This window comes from Sesamum indicum, linkage group LG5 (assembly GCF_000512975.1).
Source record: "Sesamum indicum cultivar Zhongzhi No. 13 linkage group LG5, S_indicum_v1.0, whole genome shotgun sequence".
Classification (NCBI taxonomy): Eukaryota; Viridiplantae; Streptophyta; class Magnoliopsida; order Lamiales; family Pedaliaceae; genus Sesamum; species Sesamum indicum.
The window spans coordinates 5184144-5208186 of NC_026149.1; the positions used below are offsets into that span (position 1 = coordinate 5184144).

A 24043-nucleotide genomic window follows, 5' to 3' on the forward strand; every position below is an offset into this window, starting at 1 on the left:
ATTTCGGTGTCTGAATAGATTTGGAACTTTTTGTTGTAGTTGCATAGTTTGGAACTTTTTCTTATAAGGATACTAAAATATTATATATGATTCTCAACAACGAGGTTCGAAACGATATAATTGTCAATGATATCATGTGATTTTACATTAGACGTCTACATGTATTCATAAATATATAGTATTTATATACATTTAAGTTTGGAATTAATCGAGCTTGCGGATGTAGAGATATCGAAATTGAAAAGTGAATTAGGAATAATTTGTACTTGTTAGAAACGATTTTGTTACAAAATTAAGCATGATTTTATTACTATTCATATAGGTAACGATTTCTTTATACTTTTAGGAATCGTCTACTTTAAATCTAACTTAGTAAAGGTCAAATATTCAATGAGCATTTCTAAATTTGAATTTTCTTCCACTTTCCATATGGGACCAATTGAAAATTGTCTGAAATTACTCTAGGAACGGTCAATTTAATCTAACCGTTCCTAAATTTTGAATTTTTCTCATTTTTTTTGAATAATTCTGTAGTAATTTCAGGAACAATTTTATTTATTTGCCTGTTCATAGTGTTAAATTTAATAATATGCACGTACCATGAGGAACAGTTATAATAGAAATAATTTTTATTTTGACCGTGGCTATTTGGATTGGTTTAAGAACGATCTTTTCTAGTTATAATCGTTCCTAAATAGAACAAATATTTTTAAAAAAATATATAGTTAATTAGTAATTTATATAAGGATTATTTATAGATGTCTGATTATAGAAACGCTGAACTTTCAATCAAAATTATTATCTTCTTCAGTCTCGTAATTCTCACCAAAGCTATTTTCGTCAGACTCTTGATCAGCTCACAATTCTCCGATCGGAATATACTTGCTCTATATTGATTAGCAACAGAAAGTTCCATGGCAAATTGTATACCATTTGAGTCATTCATGCCATAATTATAGTTGTCCGTCACACTTGTGGAGTAGGTATTGTCTCATATTCTTGAAATGCAACTTCGGTCCATCGAGAGTCATCAATGACTCTTTTAGCTTTTGTTTAGCAGACAGTCATTCAGTCCACTTTGCTTTTTTTCGTGTTAGGGTATCTCGTGTAGTAGACTTGTAGTGCTTGTTGTGCCGGGATGAATGGTTTGTTCTTTTAGTATTCTTTCTTGAACTTTACATCAACGAGGTGATAATAAGAATGCACCTTCATACCTCTCACGGGATCGACCCAACGTCATTTAAACAGAACAATATGCATGTTTTGGAATAGTGGGTAATCTAACTGAATTATCTCTTCAAAAATCCCATAGAAGTACTGTCCATGTCTATATATGATAAGTTTTTGACACACACCTCATAGTTCATAGTAGACTTCCCTACGCTGTGAAAGTCGGTGTGGAAATTGTAAACATTCACAAAGTGACACGAAAATATTGTAACCTCAACTGTAGGACCCCAATAATGAAACTTCAAAAGCTTGTTGTCTATGAAATTCAATTCAAATTTCACCTGTGTTGCACAGTGTACTTACCGCTCAAATGGATACATCTACCTATATTGCACAGGCTCTCCTACGTGCACTTCATATGACAAGTAAACAATTAAGTGCTCCATTGAGTCGAAGAAAGCTAGTGGAAATATTTTTTCAAGGTTGCACAAGATGGTCGCAACACTACTTCCAATTCTTGTACCTTATTTACATCTAGTGTCGTCGAACATAAAATCTAGAATAGAAGGCTAACTTCTGTCAATGCACCCCATACAGGTTCAGGAAGCATTTCACGAAAGAAAATCGGGATCAACTTCTACATGAATACGTGACAATCATGACACTTTATGCTGTGTAGCCTCAGCTCCATCATATCGACACAACGAGCCAAATTAGATGCATAACTATCAAGAAACTTAAGATGACTAATCTATTCACATAACCCCCTCTTCTGCTCCTTAGTCAGGGTATATACGGCTTTAGGCATCACATTCGGTCTTTTTTCATCCACCTCAAGCTCCGGTCAATTACATATGATCTTAAGGTCTTTCCGTACATTCAGGTTATCTTTTATTTTTTTCTTTATATCTATCACGGTATTAAATATATTGTCAAATACATTCTTCTCAATGTATATGATATCAAAATTGTGTCGTATCAAATGCGTCGACCAGTACTCGAGCTCCCATAAGATACTTTTGTTTGTCCACTTATCCTCTCATTGTTAAAAAATTTACAAATACCTCATTGAAATTATAAATACCCCCATGTGACAACTCATTTTAGAGGGGTGTCTTCATTAGGATATTTATAATTTTATAGGAGTATTTGTAATTTTTCAAATAATAAGGAGATACTTGTAATTAAGGCCAATTTTAAAAGAGCCCATTTATAAAATAAAAAAAAAGTAAAAATGACGAATAGTAATTAGAAATAAAAACATATTATTTCAAACTCATGCAAATACACAGACACGTCACAAATACGAGCAGTACAGGGTCCCAAGCACCACCACCTAGAGCAAGCATGCAGCTGATCTCCTTTATTAGTACATAACACTCACACGCATGTGTACGTGCCTTTGTGAACAAAGAGTTTTATTAACACACCAACTCTCGTTCATAATTAACAGATTGTTCGACTAGGGTTTCATGCATTAGGATGGGAACCATCTGATTTAGGGTTTCTTGATGTGATGGGTTTCGATGTCCTTAGTGAGGTCGATGATGAAGGATAGCAAGGAGATAGGGTGCCCGACATCGTCGTTCAGCATCTCATACTCCAATGTCCATGTAACCAAATCAATGTCGTTCTTAGTCTCGATGTGCAGCGTTATAAGGAAGGTTTTGTATTCCTCCATCAGATCTCCTTCCAACATCTTGAATTCGATCAACTTCTTCTCCTCGTCGATTTTTTGAATCAGTTGTTTTGCAGTTTTCGCTTTCCCATCTATTGTGAATGTTAGGGTTAAATGCAACATAATTCAAAACAATAAAAGGGAAAAGACTAATATTTGCTACATTAGAATCATGATAAATTAATACTATTATAACCATGATCAAACAAAACAACTGTGAGATTTTAAATTTTCACCGTGATTAATCGATATTTGTCATAATTTAGATATAGTCAAAATATTTGTTATGATTTTAGTTATAATTAATATTCTACTTTTATTTGCAGAAACGTCTAACGATCATGAGTAACTTGCATTTAATAGAATTTTTTTGTTTTATATTGCTCTAATTTCCATTTTCACTACATTCAAGAAAATATTTTATTACTGTTCTTTTTCAATAATCAATTATTATCTGAATTGAAACATCAGTTTGGCATCACTAACTCACAATTTCAAAATACTATTTTCCAAAGTCATCTCAAAGTATTAAAATAAAATTATTTGATAAAATCTATATGAATGTTTTATTTTACAAATAATTACAAGATTTTACCAGAATACTACAAAGTTCGATTGCTAATATTACAGAATACACATTAGTATTTATATTGATAATATCTTCACAAAAACCAAGAGTATGAAGTAATTATCCCTCCTGTCAAAATTTTAATTTCTAGGCTGAAAAACCACTTCATCAATAGAAAAGGGCAAAGATCCGAGAAACCCGAGATAACGAACTTCTTTTCTAAAAGTTGAGGGTTCAAGTGCAATTAATCTTGTAAGTAAAATTGATAGCAAAGGCCTACTAGATATACCTAGATTTCTCAATTTTTAGGGGAGGAAATGTAATTATGCCAAATTCCTCTAAGAAGTTGATAGCAAACACCGGGTACAGGTAGGTAGATGGATTACTCACCATGTGTGTAATTCCAGAAAATGATGGAACCAACATGCCCAAACTCACCCTCATGCAAATCACATCCTTGTATTTTCCCAGGGCTGGTTGTGGAAACATGGTGGGGCTTGTGCCTGAACAGCTCATGAAACACGTCTCCCCCAGCCTTAAACTCTATTGCAGCTACCAGCTTACCAGTTAACCCCATCTCCAAATCTGTCGATTATTCGATAAATATAATTATAAGCAAAGTATATATATCTAGAAAAAGATCAGTAAGCGTTGTTTGAAGGTGAGGACAGCTGCTTCTGCCTTCTCTTCTTTATATAGATGTCTCTTGCCGACACCTTCTCAATTCTGTCGACTGCATTGTTTTCATTTCATTTTTTATTTCAGTAACAAAAATACAGATAAAATCAATGATTAGTCACTATAACTGAAACGTTTGTTGAGGTTTTAGCTATAGTTAATGTTTTGACCACATTTGCAAAAACAACGATTAATGATCATTGCTGAGCCGTGGTCAATTTGTTCAACCCAATTTTTTTTCTTTTGAATCTAGTAATTAACTATAGTTAAAATTCATATTTCTTCTATTGTTTCTTGATATTTTAGGGTTAGGAAAAATTGTATTATCTTGGTGTAAATATAGATGGGTGGTTCTTTTCATTCACTTAATTAGAATTCATTTCAATAATGAATGACAATAATTGAAGGTATTTATCGTAAAAAAATTATGAATTTCACTAAAAAATATAATGTGCGTGTCCCATGACGACTATAAATTAGGATTATATTCTCGTCAAATTTGCATTGTTCCAAGACAAATGTTCTCAATGTGTTATTTTTTTAAAATTATTATAATTCCTTCAAAAATGAATTCAAGTGGTCTGAAAATGTCACTCCATACTTACTGATAAAAATTACCACTTTGCCCTTTCTCTTCCTTTGTTTAATGGAGAATTGGGGATATGGTTTGATATGCTTGTCTTTTTCATCATCCTAATATTCTTGATTTCATAATTATCCATTTGGATGTGAAGTGTACATATCGATCATATCTTATGATGTTAATAATATTTATTGCTATGATATGTTTTTATTATATTCATAGACGTCTGGACACTTTACCTTCCAACTATTAAATGTTGCAATTTCATAAAGCTTGGGATCTAAGTGTATCAACTCTCCTAACTTATGGGATCAAAAATATAATTTTGTCAATTTACACTTTAATTTTTTCCATCAATTCTCGACGGAAGTTGGCAGAAAAAACTATGAAATTGAAAATATATGTTACCTAAATTATAAAATGAAAAATATAATTTTGCATTATTGATATACATTAGTAAAAAATATATATATTAAATTGTAAGGGTAAAAAAGTAATTTGATACCAAAATTTTCAACATATTAATTTTTTATGCAGGTTACTATTCATTGACTAGACACCATTCTCTTGAAAACTGCACCTTCTGCGGAAATTGCATTTCACCTGGTGTGTAATTGCGTCGTGGTAAAATTTCAATTTCATCCTTTAGCAAAAAATCTCGACCACATCAACTATGGTACAAAAAATATAAATTTTGATACTTCATATTTCGAATTCATCAATTTTGGTTCATATTTTTTTATAAAATGATCAATATCTGTCATCTCTGTTAGTTAACTATCTAAACCAATGGTAAAAAGTGCAGTGGAAAAAGTCGTTACTGGAATAAATCCAATTCCGGACTCTTAAATTACGCACTGAATCACTTCTGGTACCCTATATGTTCCTCTTTTTGTCTATGAAATTTACAATCCCTCCATTAATTCAGACGGTCAACTAATAAAAAGGACTAATTTTAATTATGTTTTTTAAAAAAATAGAGAAAGTTAATAAAATCAGAACATAAAGTACCATCTAATTTTTTTTTTTATTAACTTACCATCTCAATTTCACGAAATTTTATTATTTGCCATTTATAATTTTTTTTCAACCATATAAGGGTTATGTAGTGTGATATTTTTTACTTATGCACAACATGAGATATTTTTTAATAAAAAATCAACAAAAAAACAGTCTTATATCAAAGTGTAAATTTCGTAAAATTAAGATAGTAAGTTCACACAATAAGATATTTAGATATCAAAGTATAAAAATAATTATAATTCGAGTGATAAGATGTAATCTACCCTAATTAAATTATGGTACCAAAATTGAAGGGCAAAGCAGTCATCCAAATAGTATTCACATCGCTGTAATCAAATTGCAACGACAATGTCATCAAAAAATAGACTTCTTTACTAGAAAAGACTAAAATTTTAAGATATCCGTAAACGTACTATTTTTGGAAATTTAGAAAAAGACAATGGTGGACCAGAGTTTACGGATTCCCATCAACACTTAAATAAGAATAATAATTTTTGAATAATGAAATATTTTATTTGATTATATAATTTACTTCAAAAGTCATTAGAAGAATGCAAAATTGCATATTACCCCCTATGAAATTTTCTCTAAAAAAATTATGATTTTTCATTATGGTCAATTATATAGTTAAAAAAAAAACATATTGAATATCAATTAACTGTAATTGTGCAACGGTTATTTGGCCATTGTTTCTATAAGTGGTCCATGATAAATATTTTGACCATGATAAAATTATGATGAGAATTAATTAATCATGGTCCAAAAAATTTAAATTTTTCCACTAATTTCGTTTTAATTGTAGATAGCATTGATTTTTCATAATTTTTAAATTATAATAACTTATAATATACGGAATAATGTACTTCTAGGAATTAAAGAAAATAGAGATTCAAAAAGTCATTATAAATTCATTTCTTTAACATATTTGGCACTGGGATTTTTTTCTATCGTTTTTTTTTTTCCTGAAGCATCAACACAATTAATTCTATATTCACATTCTATACCCTAGTTTTCAGTATTATAATGTGTATTTCTTTTGAAAATCAATACTTTATTTTGAAACAATACTCTGTATTTTATGTTTGAACATTGAATATGTATTTAAAATATATTTTTAAACATTGAATGACATTGACGATTTAAGTCCAAATATACAAAAAATTATACTTTTTATAAACTTATAAATATATCATTTAAAATTATAATAATAATTACAAATAAACTCCATATTTAATATAAAAGTTTACAAAAATACCATTTAAAATTATATTCCAACACCCTATTATATAGTGCAATGTCAAATCAAACTATCCTGTCAATTAACTATGCTCTGGAATAGAATTCTCCAGAAACTTTTCTTCAAATAATAATAAAGATAAATGCAATTTGCTTTGTCTTATCTTCATTAAATATTTAATTAGAACTGACATGACGACCAGGAAAATAAATGTATATATATATATATATATATATTATTTTGGTTGAAAAATAAATTAAATTTCTTGATATTTATTTAAAATCGATCTATAAAAATTTATTTGACTTCAATTTATTAAATTTAACAAATTTAGCTTAAACAGTGTTTTTTTGTTCTGTTGGAAAAATGGGATAAGGTCTTTATAAATAATTTTATAGGAATTGCTATTTCAAACGAACAGATACCCCTCCATTATTCAAGAAGTAACCCTACAAAATGCACCACGGTCAGAACTACACTAACAAGGCCCTAATTACAATCCTTCGATATTTAAGTCTATAGATTGTAAAAAAAGGATAATCAAGTCTGTAGGCGTCAAAGTGATTCAATTGATCACGATGAATTTATATGTATATATTAGGATTTATGATGCAACGAGGATCGAGTCATAAAGACATTGAATAAAAAAAAATGAATTTAGAGCTTGTTTGACGATCATAATTATTTTGCAAAGAAGGTCGTGAGACGATTTTTATAAGAGAATTCCCTCATTATTTCAATAAATTTTCAAACTCGATTCGAACTCATTAATTTGATTAGAGGGAAAAAAAAATCACAAAACAGATTTGAACACACAAAAAATATTCAAACTCAATACATGTTTGAATCAACTAAAATTCGTCGAAATTTAATTTTTTAATCAATAATTGATCAAAACAAATTTGCATATAAAATTTTTAACTTTTATAATAATTTAAACAATAATAATTTTTCTTTTTTCTCCAGTCGATTTGTTTACATACCAATCATTTTGCAGTGGTTGAGATAGGGTGACCTACTCTCAGCCTCGCAACATGATTCACATGCCGCATTATTAAGGATGCAATTATTGGCTTTTAATGCACTTTCCGACAAGCAACATGTCACGTCCTTCATGTTAATAATCACTAGCCAATATAATATATTATTTTTAGTCATGTATAATGAATAATTTTTATATTTTAAAATATATTATAATTAATAAAAATAAAATATATAAATTAATATATTATATTAAAAAAAGAAAGAAAGAAAGAAATTTATTAGTTAATGTAAAAATTGAAAAGTAAAACATATTAATTATCTTATCAATTGAAAAATATTTTTTTATTTTAAAAAAATTAGTGCAATATCATTATTATTAATCATCATTTATAAATGCGGAATGCTTTTATTTTTTATATTAGTATAAATAATGGTCCTACTGTATTTAATTTAGGCTAATTTAAATGATTTAATCAATGCACAATCAGTTGCAAAATATCAATCGATTAAAAGAAATTATGTTGCAAAAGTAGGGAAATTAGCATTTTTCGTCATATAGCTGATATGTGTTTTGTTTTGTTAATTGCAAAATTATCACTAATAATTTTATAAGGGGATAATTTCACTTTTCGTATTCAAAGTGTAACTCCTTTTCAGTTTGAGTACTCAAGTTTTCAAGTTATCAAACTTGGCATCTAGAGTTTTTTTGTGATTAGTGAAATAGAATTTTTATTACTTTTAGTCACTTAATGACATTTCATTAGTATTTTTACGAAAAATAGCATATGACCCATTAACTCTTCGGCATTCTGGATTATAACTCCGTGGTCAAGATAATTTCACTTTTGACCCCCTAAGTTCGTCAATAAATCACTTTTGGTACTCCAGTTCCAACCTCATCTGGTCCTCAAGTTTCTTAAAATGAATAAAAGTTAATCCTTATCATTAATTGACCCTCTGAATTAATGAACTTTTTTAATCAACTAACGATCCCTACAAAATAGTGTTTCATAGATGGATTTTTCCGTCTCTGAAGCCTATAATTAAAAGAATCAGAGACGGAAAATTTTCATCCGAAAGCAGTAGTTGAAAGCCTAATGGCTAATACCATTTGTAAATCCATAAGTGAAATTTAAGACGGAGTGAGTCCGTAAATAAATCTGTCTCTCTATGCAAATATACTTAAATAATATCCGTCTCAAAATCCATCTTTAAATCTGTTCTTAAAGAATTTATAGTTGGGAACAATGTCTTGCACATAAACATGAAAAGTGAGTATGGCAAAAACATATTAGCATTTCAATTTCCAAAGTCACTACAAACCATTGAAATATCTTGTGTAGGTGTGCATATGCATGTGTGCTCGAAACACTGGTAAAAAGTTAAGGCTTATTCTCGTAGTCAAATTTCCTTACAAATGACAGACATAAATAACGATAATACATGTGGAAAAAGCAGGAAAGTAAACTTACAAATTTGTGGCAAAACCAACAGAAACACAAGCCAATTACGTGGAAGGAAGCAAGAAGGAAGTAAAAAATTGCTCTAGTCACGCTAGTTTGAGAAAACACGATTACGAATATCACTCTTTTTTAATATTTCTCCACGGCTAAAAATAAAAAAAATCGACATATTTCTTAAACTCTTGGAGAAGTAAGGATTGAAAGATGAAATTTTGATCACTAATCTCCATTGAAGCAAGGGCGTGCATATACTTTTTGCCAAGAAAGAAAGAAAAATTTGGGTCCGAAGTTCCCGTCCGACCTTGTTGCCGTCTATGGTGCAAGAGCGTGTTACTGCCCTAGTTTGAAAGAAAATGCAAGTTACCCACATATGTTGAGATTTGTTGTGCACACATGAGGAATTGGGCCTTCGATGATTTTACTGACCCTATAAGTCAGATTCTTGTAAAAGAATATACTCAGTCACCGATATAAATGCCGTCAACTCATTGGTTGAATTGATATTATTCTCCTCCCTGACAGAGAGGGTTCTTGGTTCAAACTTGAGCCATCCTTGACCACCAACTCCAATGTACTAATATAAAAAAAATCTTCGATTTAGAAAATATTTGTCAAGTTCTTCGCTAGCCTTGAAGTGGAAGTATTTGGTCACTTCAAAATTTGTAGTGTAAATTACCAATAAAAAATCAAAATAAATTGACTAATAATTAGTCTCAGATTGAAGGCCATACCAAAGCAACCCTTATAAATTTTCAAAATGAATGATAAACTCATAAAATTTGGGTTTATTGCATTTTTCATAGATTGATTCAAAGATTACATAATTATGCTTTTCTTTTAGGTTTGTTAATAGGTCAATACATGTTTAAGCATAGCCAATTCGAATAATGATTAAGATCTAACTCTTTAACAAACCCAATATATAGATATGAGTTACAGACCAAAATTCTAGTCCGTGCCTATAGGAAAGGCCTTCAGGACCTAATATTATACACAAAAAGTCAAGTCAAGAAACACACAACGTATCAGATCTAAACTACATCTTTCTTCGTAATTAGCATCAAACACTAAGGGTCTTGATATCAAATTAAATGTACATGGTCCATGAATTTCTCCCTCCATGAGTCTGGAGGAGGTTATACATTCGATTCAAGAACAAGCTTCTACCTCTTGAATCGCAATTTACACGAAAAAAAATTAAGGAGAATAGTATTCATTCCCAAATATCATTTTCAGAAATTATAGCCTTTTATTTTAAATTCATTAAATTAAATTATGCATATCTTTTGGCTGAATGAATATTGTGAAAGTACTAGTTAATTGCAATATAATTGATTCACTTGACTCTTGAGGGGCAAAAAAAAAAACATGCAACGAACAATAATTTGAAACAAAAAATAAATACTTCAAATTTCATGCAAATACATGGACACACAGCACATGGTCCCAGGCACAACCACCTGGAGCAAGCAGCTCATCTCCTTTATTAGTACAGAACACACACACGCATACATAACTTTCTGAACAAAGGGCTCTTAAGACACCATTAACTCTCACCATAACATTGTTCAAATACTGATTGGTAATAATTCATCATCCATAACGAAGATAGACAACATATGATTTAGGGTTTGCCAATATGATGAGTTTCGATGTCCTTAGTGAGGTCGATGAAGAAGGAGAGCAAGGAGATTGGATGGTCCACGTCTTCACTCAGCATCTCATATTCCAATGTCCATGTAACCAAATCAATGCCGTCCTTAGTCTCGATGTGCAGCGTTATAAGGAAGGTTTTGTATTCCTCCATCAGATCTCCTTCCAGCATCTTGAATTCGATCAACTTCTTCTCCTCGTCGATGGTTTGAATGAGTTGTTTCGCAATTTTCTCTTTCCCGTCTGTAACAATTTGAAGAACGCATCCCCACGGATGATCATAATTATGTTTGGATTAATATGGAAAAATAACAATTTTCGTCTCTTAACTCAGAATATAGTTACGAGATTCTCACTTTTGGTTCCGTAACTTTATAAAAGTAACAATTTTATTCTTATGACACCTATCCGTTTAGATGTTTAACGGAAAAGGCTACGTGGTCGTTAAGTGCATAGGACCAAAAATACTAATTTTTTAAAGTTGTGGAACCAAGAGTGAGAATCTTACAACATAAGTGTAAAAGCTCTAACAGACATATGCTAAGCACATGGCATTTTCCATTAAAATTTTAAAGGAAATGTGTTATGGACAAAAAATGCTATTTTTTTAAAAGTTACGAGATCAAAAACGATAATTCTATAACTAATAGATCTAAAATTAGAAAATTCTATGTTACGAGACGAAAAGTATCATTTCTCGGAGTGAAATATAACAAAATTCCAATGAGAAATTGATAGCAAAGACGTGGTGGATATGTAGTTAGAGTACTCACCATGAGTGTACTTCCAGCAAATGATGGAACCAACATGCCCAAACTCACCCTCATGCAAATCACATCCTTGCACTTTCCCAGGGCTGGTTGTGGAAACATGGTGGGGCTTGTGCCTGAACAGCTCATGAAACACGTCTCCCCCAGCCTTGAACTCTATTGCAGCCACCAGCTTACCAGTTAACCCCATCTCTAAATCTGTCGATTATTCGATAAATATAATTATAAGCAAAGTATATATATCTACAAAAAGATCAGTAAGCGTTGTTTGAAGGTGAGGAAAGCTGCTTCTGCCTTCTCTTCTTTATATAGATGTCTGTGCCTGCAAGCTTTTGAGGTCAACTGTACCTTCTTCATTTCATTTACTATTTCTTGTTATTTTGGGTTTAATTTCATTTTTTCTTGATCCAAATTGCATACTAGCCCGTGTGTTTTCAAAAGTAAACTAAAAATTCTCATGTGTTTTAGAAATAGGCAAAAAAAACCCTTCATTTTCTTTAATATAGTACATTTGCCACTCACTGTTTATTGAGACTAATGGTGTTAAGTTTTTTTGTTGAAGGACTGTCAGGCCCTTATCAATTATATTTATTTCTTATTTTTATGACCATTAAATTTTTTTTTATTGCATACCATAGAATTTAATCAATACATATCAACCGTTAAATCTATATTACTAAGGGTTAGGATTAACCAATTTTTATATATGTTATATTTATAATTATAAAATATAAAATATAAATTATTATTTATAAAAAAAAATACTAAAATTAATCCCACCCCCGCTACCAGGCCCCTGTCCCCCTTCACCATCAAATTTTTTAATAAATTTAAGAAAAAGAAAAATTAATTTATATGTAAATTTCATATACTAATAATTTATAGTAAATAATTTATTAAAATATATTTAAATTATTTATTAGTTTAAATTAGTTAATGAAATATTATTGTTATTGCATTATCATTTACATTGATATAATATTTAAATTTTAAAAAACGAACTTAGTGTAATATTGTTGTATTGCGATTTTAATTTAATTTTTTATTTAAATTATAAATTTATAAAAAAATATTTTTTTTGTATTTTAAAATTAAAAGGGATGAAAATACAAAGAAAATCAATTAAAAATAAAATTAAAATATGTATATTTGATTATGGTAATTTTAAACATTAATATAAGAGCATATTTGTCAATTTACAGTAAAAGAAATATCAAAATTCGCAAAAAAAAATCATGCTTATCGGCACCACCCGCGAGTGCACTTCAACTTCCATTAGTTTTTTACGAAAGGAGTATTTTGCACAAAATTTTAAAAAATATAGGGGTTTTTTTGCCTATTACAAAAACGTGTTTTAACTGACTTTTGAAAACTAGAAAGCAGTATAATTTGGCCATTTTTCTTGCTCTGATTAAGAGAGAATTCGGGATATGATTGGATATGGCTGTCTCCTCATCAGCTTAATTTTCTTGATTCATAATTGCCGATTGGGATATAATATTACCAATAATCTTATATTTAATGATTAGACTGAAGTGTAAGGGTAGATGATTACTTCATTATATATACTTACACGAATAAACATTGAATTAATTAGCGTATACGTTTTCTGCAAATCATTATAAATCTCAAACTTACTTTTTATATGTTATTCAATTATATGGTGTGTTTGATATTTACACTGAAAAATATTACTATTGGCTATAATATTAGTGGTTATGACTAAAAATTATGATAAATTACTACTATTAAGTACGATTAAAAAAAATTAATGCAAAAAATTAACTTTTTCACTATGAAAAGATTATTCGCCACGATTAAGAGCAATGACCAAAACATTTGCCATGGGTTTTATAAACTATTATAAATATTATTCGCCCCATTTATACTTTAAAAAATATTATAAATAAGAATAAGATATATAAACTAATACATCACATTTAAAATTAATAAATAAATAAAATAAAACTAATTTAAGAATATTTATCGACGTAAAAAAAATTGGTGTAAGTAAAAATTTTCATATTAGTACAGATAGATAATATAGATTATAAAGATGAGACAAAAAATTTGAATCAGGTTGGTTGAAAATACATAAAGATATTTTTTATAATTTAAAAAATTATTGTTGCCGTATAAATAACCACTATTTATGAATAAAAATGATATATATATACCGTATAGATATAAAGATAATCTGGGCATATCCTACTTATTTCGGTTACGTCATCACTGTCATCATCATCATATATTGGCCGAATATTAATTAAGTAATTAAAAAAGGGTATGATGGATTACAAGCTGTGCGTGACTGAAATATTTAAATTATAGTTTGCTTAGTCCAACTATTTGTTAATTGTACGAGCAATAATGAGTGTAGCTAATCAAAATGTGGAATATATATGTAATATATCATGATTAATTGCAACCTATTAATATCGTAAATGATAATTGTCGGAATCAAGTTTCATTTACTTCAACTTTATAGCACAATAAATGACATAAAAACATTATATAGTGTTCTCTGTTTATTGTACCGATTTTTCGAATAAAAATATTCTAAAGGGAATATGGCGAATTACTATGTACAATGCACAAGGTATGTAGAATCTTACGATTGTAAAGTCTATAAAACGGACCATCGTCAGAATCACATCAGGAAGGCTTCAATTCCTGCTTTACTTGAATCAACTCGTCAATGTTATTAGAGTAGCAAAAATTGTACTCGTAACATGAAAGAAGCTAACTATTTATTGATTTTCTTAAACTGTACGATAACTATATATACCAAAACGATTGGATAAACACGGTAAAACCATATATATTAGGATTTTTATACGTCGAAATTGAATCTAATTGTAAAAACCCTAAATTAACAAAATGAATTAAGAATTTATCTAAAACATTAAGATACATTGGAGGTCGATTTACTTACAACCTTAACAAGATAACCGCGTATTACCATTATTATTGAATTAATTTTGAAAAGTATTCCTTATATTAGTTAATCATTATGTTTTTTAAAGTAGCTGCTAGTCAACAATTGCAAACGTCCGTTCAACAGTTCACCTTTTCTTCTTCTTCCGTTTTTTTTTTTAACTTCTTCAAAAGTTTGGTGTAATTACACATAATTAATTTTGTAATTTGAGAAATTACATCTAACACCTCTATAGTTTACTTTTATCTAATAAATAAGTCCCTTCATTTGTCAAAATTCACCAAATTTACTAGTATTAACCAAAAAATTAGAGAAACAAAATCTATATTAACCCCTGATTTATTTATATATATATTTTTTTTAAACCACAACATATATATATATATATATAATTACCTCAAATTTTAAGAACGAAATATGTAATTATTTCATTTTATTAACTTTCCATCAAATCAACACTTCAAACATAGTAGAAGCAACAAATAACTATGTATGCTCTTCATTGCTTCAGATCGAATAATAATAAATTACATGGATATCAAGGAAACTTCTAGAGCAATAAATACCCACTATTCTAATAATTGGTAGCATGATTCGGTTAACACACCCACTATTTCCAATGCCATTTATTACACCCACAAGCCTATTTATTAACAATAAATTTGGATCGCGACTATTGACATTGGTGCTGGATTGCTTTATTTGGAATTGTTATGTTTACTAGGTTATTTGTATCCACTGAAATATTTAGTTTTGATTTTTTTTTTTAGGATCATGATCAAGAGATTACGGGTTTGAGTTCTACTAATATATAAGTATTGATCTATTTTAAAATTCTTAATTATTAGTTTACTGTAATAGTAGTAATTTTTTTTAAAGTGAATTAATAATTTTTTTTTCTAAATAAGTCGATTGCAATTATTAGTATATTATTTATATCTAACAACTAGATAACAATAGTATACTAATTATCAATACAAGTAACTATATCCAATCAACACGTATTATTGAAATTAAACAAATATCTACAATTAAATAGAATAGCATTTCATACATTGGTGAGGTTTGAACCCATGACCTTAAAATTTATGAGATCTCAATTTCACCAATTGAATTAGACCTGATCGGCGCCATAGGATATCTATAGATGTAATCTAAGATCAACTAAAGAATGTTTGGTTATGGTGTGCATTGCTATGAACATATATGAGAGTTTGTATACTTTGGGCACCTAACATTCTGAAAGGACCTACTACACACACAACCCAGATATTATTGATGAGATACGGGTATAATTTAGTTGTTCTCCAGCATGTTCTGTGAGTGGTATCACTGCTTGTTCTTTTTACTAAAAGTTGGTATGGATAAAGACATGTTACTGATAAAGGATCATATACAACTTGATTTTTGTACCTCGTGAAAACGTGCGATTGTTATCAAATTATTATAAACTTATAATCTGAATTTGTACAATAATAAAAAAAAGAAAAATACAGTCACTAAAGAGGAAAAGGCAATATCACATAAATTAATAGTAAAAGAATATTATTCTAAAAAGGGACCACATACACTATAAAGAAATGGAATACAACAAACCCAATTTACATCTACACTTATTATACGAACATACAAGGCAAAAAAATAACAAAAATATGGAGATCTTGCGATATTGGGGTGGTGGGGATGCCTCGAAGGCTTTTTCATCACCATTATAGAACTCTTTCCTTGGAATCTTTGCAGTATATTCTTCCGTGGAACCGCAAAGCAAACGAACAATTTTTTTCCCAAACGTTTTAGGGATTCAGGGAAGATGAGGATTGTGGAGAGGAATTTAGCAATTAGGGGGATTGTTCGTTTACGTAATAGGGCTTTTGGTCTGTACGACTCACGTCGCTCCATGTTTTTTCCTCCACTTCCAACATGTTTTCTATTTTTTATTTTTTAAAAATGCTTAGATGGCACGATAAAAAAAGCAGACCAATAGAATAAAATGCCCCAAATTAAATACCACATATGAGTGCCATGTGACATTTTTCAGGCGACGTGAAAACAATCCGGTGACTAGAGGACTAAATTCATGAGAATTTAAAAGATAAAAGACTATTTTGCTACCCTGGATACTTAAATGACAAAAATGCCAAACCCCTATACTTAGTGGAAAAAAATTGCAATTAACCTTATATAAAAAATAAAATAATAGAAATAAGAATGATTGTAAAATATTTTTAATAAGAGTACGTATAAATAAATATATTTAATTTTTTTATTACTATTTCAAAATGTGAAAACTGAAAATGAAACAAAAAATTGCATAAGTTTTTCATTTTTGAAAAAAGAAAAGATAAGCATCGACAATGGCTTCAGTGTCTCATTCTTGACAATGGCTTCAATGTCCCGTTCTTGCAATGGTTTTGCATTATTAGGCTGTAACCACACCATTTGATTCTTTGCCATAGCTTCTAATTAGCCATGGCAACAAGTAATACCACTCTTGACAAATGGCTTTAATGTCACATTCTTGACAATGGCTTCAATGTCCCATTCTTCCAATGGTTTTGCATAATAATCCCATTCTTCCAATGGTTTTGCATTATTAGGCTGTAACCACACCATTTAATTCTTTGCCATAGCTTCTAATTTGCCATGGCAACAAGTGATACCATTCTTGACAAATGGCTTTAATGTCACATTCTTGACAATGGCTTCAATATCCCATTCTTGCAATGGTTTTGCATTATTAGGCTGTAGCCACACCATTTAATTCTTTGCCATAGCTTTTTAATTAGTCATGGCAACAAGTGATATTTGTCGTGGGTGAATAGCAATTTACCCTTTGAGATATTGTAAATGATCAAATTATCTCTTTATGAATAAAAAAGAGCAATTTATTCCGTTGCGTCTAAGGAGATAAATTATTGTATTTAGAAAACACATGGAGGTAAATTACTATTTTTTTGAAAAAATTTTGTTTTGGTCTATTAACTTTGTCCACAATTAATTTTAGTATACTAATTTTCATAGTTCTCACATTTTAACCACTAATTCGCAAAGATGTGTCAATTAGGTAATTGCATATTTATCCAACGAAATAAGCCATATCATTATCTGACATGGCTGATAAGTACACCGGGCATTCTACAAGGCAACCTCGTGGAGGAACCCCCCCCCCCCCCCCCCCAACCCCAAACAAATTAGGATTATATTTAAGGTAAATTACAATAATTTTTTTAGATTTGATATAATTATGAATAGCCCCTTATTATTTGAAAAATTACAAAAATTTTCCTGATATTTGATAAAATTATATAATCTTTGGATAGCTTATGAAATTGTCAACTTTCCCCTTATTATATTTTTTTATTTTTTAAATTAAAAAATTATAAAAAAATCGAACGAGGTAGATGAATTTTTTGTAGAAATTATACACTTAGTCCATAAAAAAATTAAAAAATAAATAAAATTATAATGTTTAGTCCACAAAGGCATTTTGGTCAATTTACCATAAAAAAATGAATGAAAACCTAACGATTTGGGCTAATTATTAGATGATCGTTAAAATCAGTGGGTTATTAATAATTTTTCAAACATGAGGCATTCGTAATCATGCAAAACCTTGTGAGAGGTGGTTGTAATTTACCCTTATATTTATATTCCTGATTTATGATCTATTCACATAAATTTCATGATTTTTTTTTATCTAATTACAGAAATCATTTATGACGAGCAAAAATGACATTTTTAGGAGATGCACACGTAACTTTTTAAAAAATAAGAGTAATTTGTGTAAATTATATCAAATTTTTTTATAGGTATATATAGTTTTTAAAAGTAAAAGTGATTTATAATAAGTCGTAGTTCAGAAAGTGTTGATTTAATTATCCCGATAAATTATAGATATATGTGTAGTTTTGTAATTGAATCAATTTTTATGAGTTTAATATTTTTTTGGTCAATAGTTTATCTTTTTTGAATTTATATATTAAATTATATATTTTATTCTACTTTGTAATATATTTTAAAATATGTAAGATTATTTATTATATGTGACAAAAATTAAATCATGGACAAAAATATCCACTTTAAGTGCTAAGATACTCTTTAGTGCCACATGTGGTGTCAAATTAAACCACGGAAAAAATTAATTGGAAAATATTTTAAGAAAATTGGAAAAGACTTTAGGAGGAAAAAGTTAACATTTTTTCTTCTAAAAATGTCAACTCAATTGCCATGTAATACTATAGTGCCACATGGGACTAAAAATTCCTAAATTGAAAAGCATTTGCACGTCCGTACGCTGGAGGACCAAATTGACATATTTTTTCAGATTAATGGTTAAAATGTGAGAATTATGGAAATTACTATACTAAAATTAATTGCAGACAAAATTAATGGACCAAAATCTTTTTTCCCTTTTTCATAGAGGAGTAATCTGAATTTGCAATATTACAAAGATGTTACTTGTATTTTTTTCCTATTTCTTGTAGCTTAGGTTGTAACATTTTCCTGACTTGGAGATACTGATCAACATTTATCAATACTGCGGCATCAAACATTCGCCCGGCATCAGCCCGTTGTATCTTTTGAAATTTTTGCAGTAGTCGTAGATCATGTACTTGTTTCTAACTGAGTCCATCTTGCGTTGTTGAACGCTGCTCAATTTGCTGTTTGCCGGAGAGTTCCACCAGTTCCCAGGTGTAGGTGCACTGCATTGTCGGATACTGACGGGCCCGTTGTATTGGCAAGCCATGGGTGTAAAACGGCGTAATCTGGCAATGAAGGGTGCTTTTGTCCAATCAATCTTATCTAGGCCACCTCTCGTTGCCCAGCTATCGGCGTTCCAGATGCTGGAATACACTCGCATTGCCTGCTTGTTCGGATAGGGAATCCCATTGCTCAGATAGTTCCTGAAAACTCTTATCGGGATGCTGTCCACATACCACCTGAAACAATAGAAACTTGTAATGGATACAATTGTCTTTGGCTCGTGGATCTAACATCTGGAACAAGTATACAGTTTTTAGGATGGGGTTCAATGCAATTTACCTGCTTGTGATATTGTAAATGAGCAAATTATTTTCTTATGTCTTTTAAAATAAAATAATTTACCTCTTTACGTAAATTGCTCCATTTTAAAAAATAGAGGGGGAAAATTGCTGTATTTTTAAAAATATAGGGATGTAAATTGTTATATTTTTTTTATAGGATGATGATATACTCATTTACAATATTATAAGAGATCGATTGAATTTTTCCCTTTTAGGATGTGTACACAGTTTAAAGTATCACTTCTTTTGTATTTGTCATCTAAAAATATTTAATGATACCATGGTTATTCAATATATATATATATATATATATATATATATATATATATATATATATATATATATATATATATATATATATATATATATATATATATATATATATATATATATATATATATATATATATATATATATATATATATATATATATATATATGTCTCACTGATGTTGGGTCGCACCGTGAAGACTAGAGGTGACAGATGAGTTGAGCCGGTTCGCGAGGCTCGATTTTGTGTTTGAGCTCAAAACATTCTGTTCATAAACTCGAGAGCCAACTCGCGACCTTTTTAGTTTTTTTTTACATTTATATTTTTTTATTTTTTATATATTTAACTCCATATTTAAATACTTTATATTCAAAATTAATCATATATTATAATTATTAAGTAATATCACATTTTTAAATTTAGCTAATATTGATAAAATATGATATTTTATTTATATGTTTAATCTCTATACAAAAGTAATCTTAATCATCAAAGTTAGTAAGTGCATTATTATTACTATAAATATTTTATTTCATATTAATTATTACTTTTTTAAATTATTTAATAATTTTAAAAATTATGAATATACTTTTATTGAAAATAATTCGGCTTGTCAATCTAACAAAATAAATAAATATTTTAAATACTTTTTATTTTAATTATAAATATTTTTTCTTTTAAAAAAAGGAAAAGCTCGAACTCAAAATCAAAAGCTTGAACTGGAGCTCGAGCCAGAATTTTTTACCGAGCTCGACTCGAGGTCTGCTTGTTTACACCTCTAGTAAATGCCATAATATTATCAATTGTATTATTAGGATATTATCAAAAACAATAATCGAATTTTCACTAATGTTATATTAGGAATAGAATGTGGACTTTTCTGTTGGCGATTATTTGTAATTATATGTTTTACTTAACTTTTTATTATGTATATAATAGGAAGAAAATTGTAATTTCAACATCGTAATTATAGGACTGAGTACAATTTTAGTCCAATTGAAATTTAATTTTGCAAATATGCCCTGCGACTTTAAAAAAAAAGGTGCATTAAGGGCACAATCTGCTGGAAACTACAAATCTAACCGAATTCGTCATGTGCACCTCATGTAAGGCCCTAACTTCTGATCAGATTGCAATTTTCGACTGATTTTCTTTAATTTGCCAATTCTTTAAATTAGAGAGCTTAATTGTCAATTCAAATGCAACAGAATTAAAATTTTCACCCCTATAATTACGAAATTAAGATTGCAATTTATCCAAGTTATTGTTATAATGAACTATTCTTTTATTACAAATTAAGTTAGACAATAATTATTTTTTTTTTCTAAAAACTTGAAGTAAATACATATATAATAATTACTCAGTTACCTTCGTCTCAATAATTTTTATATAGGGAGTAATTTGTTCATTTATAATATCTTGCATTAAACTCATTATTAAAAGATGGAATTTTTCAGTAAAATGACAGTTTATCCATAGCGTATGAATAAGGTGAGACTTACACAACTTGTGTAGGGTTCCAATGGATTGTGTAATTGTGGAAATCAGCGGTTGGGTCGAACCACGGGTAGAACTGCTGTTCTCTGCCACCTTCTCCTCCAGTATAAATGTTTGTGTGGATAACGTATGGCTGTCCTGAAACGTTCCCTAGGAACTCAAAGTCGATCTCATCATGCTTCTCTCCATTTGAATACAGCTGCCATTGTTCGATTCATACCAAATTAATTTTTCTTCATTTATGCTTTTTAAGCGGCTGCATAGGTGTAGTTGCATGCCTTTTCAAAATAAAAATAACAATATTATAGAAATAAGGGTGAATTACAATGGACTTCTCTAAAATTTATCATAATTATAAATACCTAAATATTGTTTGAAAAATTATAAATTTCCTTTCAAATTGCAAATATCCTAACAAATACCTTTTTATAATAGACCATCATAAGAGGGTATTTGTAATGTTAGGAGGTATTTGTAATTTTTCAAATAGTAAAGAGGTGTTTGTAATTATACCAAATTTTAAAAGAGCCCGTTGTGATTTACTCTAGAAATAATTATAATAACATCTTATGAGATATGATTTATTTATATAAATCATAACATCTTATGAGATATGATTTATTTATACAAATCAGCTTTATGTTTTACATTATTGTAAAAAGTAATCTTGTCAATTGAAAAAGTGGTGGGCACACGTAAAAAAGGCCTTATTTACCTATCGGGTGAAAGGCCAAAAAGAAATTCACTTAAAAATAAACTAAGTTTTTTGGTGAGGTAAAACTAAACTAAAGTCAACAAACCATTTTTCGGCCCTTTGATTAAAATTGCAAACTAAAACATCCTGCCCACCTTTTCTCTTTTATACATATACATGTATGTGTATACATAAATATGTAATGTATATACACATATATGTATATTGATGTATATAATTTATTATAAAAAATATATGTTCAAGCATGCATACATACTATATGTATATACACACGAGTATACACACGGGGCTTAGGGAAATTTCGGGCGGCCCGACGTGGAGGGGGTGAGGGAGAACGGCTGGCGCGGGGTTGGGGGACGATGTTGGAACTTGGTATGACGGCGACGAAACGGAGGGCGGTGATGGAGGGGGAGGGGGGGCTGGGCGCAGATGGCAGCAGAGGCGAGGCGGTGTGGAGTTGGGCGAGGGTGCCGCACACGACGGCATGGTGGTGGGGTTGGTGAGGGGCCGGTTGGGAAAGAAGGGATAATTAATTTTAAAATAATTTTTAATAGCGATAATTTACATAAAATTATTGTCACTAATAAATTTTCCGAATTAATTATATCTTGATAAAATAAAAATTATGAGCACTTAATATTTATTTTTAATAATAATTTTAAAATTATCACGAGTATATATTTTTTGTATTATTGTACTATCTGTGTTTGAAAATAGATTGATGATATTCCAAAAGTATCAACTTAGTATTAATGCACTTACATAATATGCTGTTACCGTTCCAGCAGAGTTTCCAGGCACCAGCTTGATTTGCATCTCAAAGCTCCCAAATAGAAATGATTCCTTTGATTCAATTCCAGATCCTGAATTAAAGATGGATCCGCCTATCAGCAAACTTAATTGAATTTCGCACTTAGAATTGCATATCAATATTAATTATAGCCCATGACATAATTTAAAGGGGATAATTGCGAAATCCCTTTATTGAGTTTTAGTGTAATTACACATATATCAGTTATGGTCTGAAAAATCAAGTTTATTTTCGTCTAAAAACTAAATTTATCTGTTGGCCAAAATTTACAGAATTTGCAAATATGAGAAAAAAAAAAATTAATGGGAGTCCATATTTAGTTCAAAATGACTTATAAAATGTATCAACTTTGACAAGAGTCTCTTAAATTGAAATGAAGGAATTAGCATTCTTCTATGTTATATATCTGTTTCATTTCCGGCGATTTAACGTTATCGAGACACACCTGTGATCTGATCCAGGATGAGCGTCGCATCATCTCCAGTGCCGAGGAATCCGGAATGTTGAGCACCCCACTGCAACAGCATGCTATTGAAGATATTGGCCTCAACCAAACTGGAACGCAACGAGACGAAAAATACCAGCAGGCATAAAGCAAGAATATTTTCCATTTCCAGCTGAAAACAGAACTAATCTTCTCCTTTGGAATTGGAATATTTGTTACATTCCTGCAAGCTAGCTAGATTATATAGTTGAAGACCAGCAAATACCACCTCACCGAGATGAATGTGATAGGGTGGTTGAAATATATATAGACAGATAGACATACTTCAATATTCTTTGGACTATAATTTAATTTAAGTGCATTCATGGTGCAGTACTTATGTTATGAACTTGACAGCTAAAATAATAATATTGGTCAATTCGCACAACACTTGAATTTATTTGGTTATTTTTATGGAAAAATTGCAAAATTAGTCTTGTAACTCAGGGGGTGGCGTTATTGGTCCTGTAACTCTA

At 29.7% G+C, this 24043-nt stretch overlaps 2 protein-coding genes across 2 annotated transcripts; both read right to left on the bottom strand.

Annotated features, from left to right (window-relative positions):
• LOC105162168 (MLP-like protein 28) lies at positions 2426 to 12083 on the bottom strand. The gene is made up of 4 exons (XM_020693902.1): positions 11811 to 12083; positions 11012 to 11280; positions 3807 to 4005; positions 2426 to 2940 (listed from the first exon to the last, which is right to left on the bottom strand). The coding sequence occupies exons 1-4, from the start codon at positions 11995 to 11997 to the stop codon at positions 2669 to 2671; spliced, it is 927 nt and encodes a 308-aa protein (XP_020549561.1). The 5' UTR covers positions 11998 to 12083; the 3' UTR covers positions 2426 to 2668.
• Positions 18916 to 23715, bottom strand: LOC105162072 (probable xyloglucan endotransglucosylase/hydrolase protein 26). The gene is made up of 4 exons (XM_011079990.2): positions 23529 to 23715; positions 23035 to 23135; positions 21563 to 21756; positions 18916 to 19685 (listed from the first exon to the last, which is right to left on the bottom strand). Exons 1-4 carry the CDS (start codon positions 23692 to 23694, stop codon positions 19277 to 19279), a joined length of 870 nt encoding a protein of 289 aa, XP_011078292.2. The 5' UTR covers positions 23695 to 23715; the 3' UTR covers positions 18916 to 19276.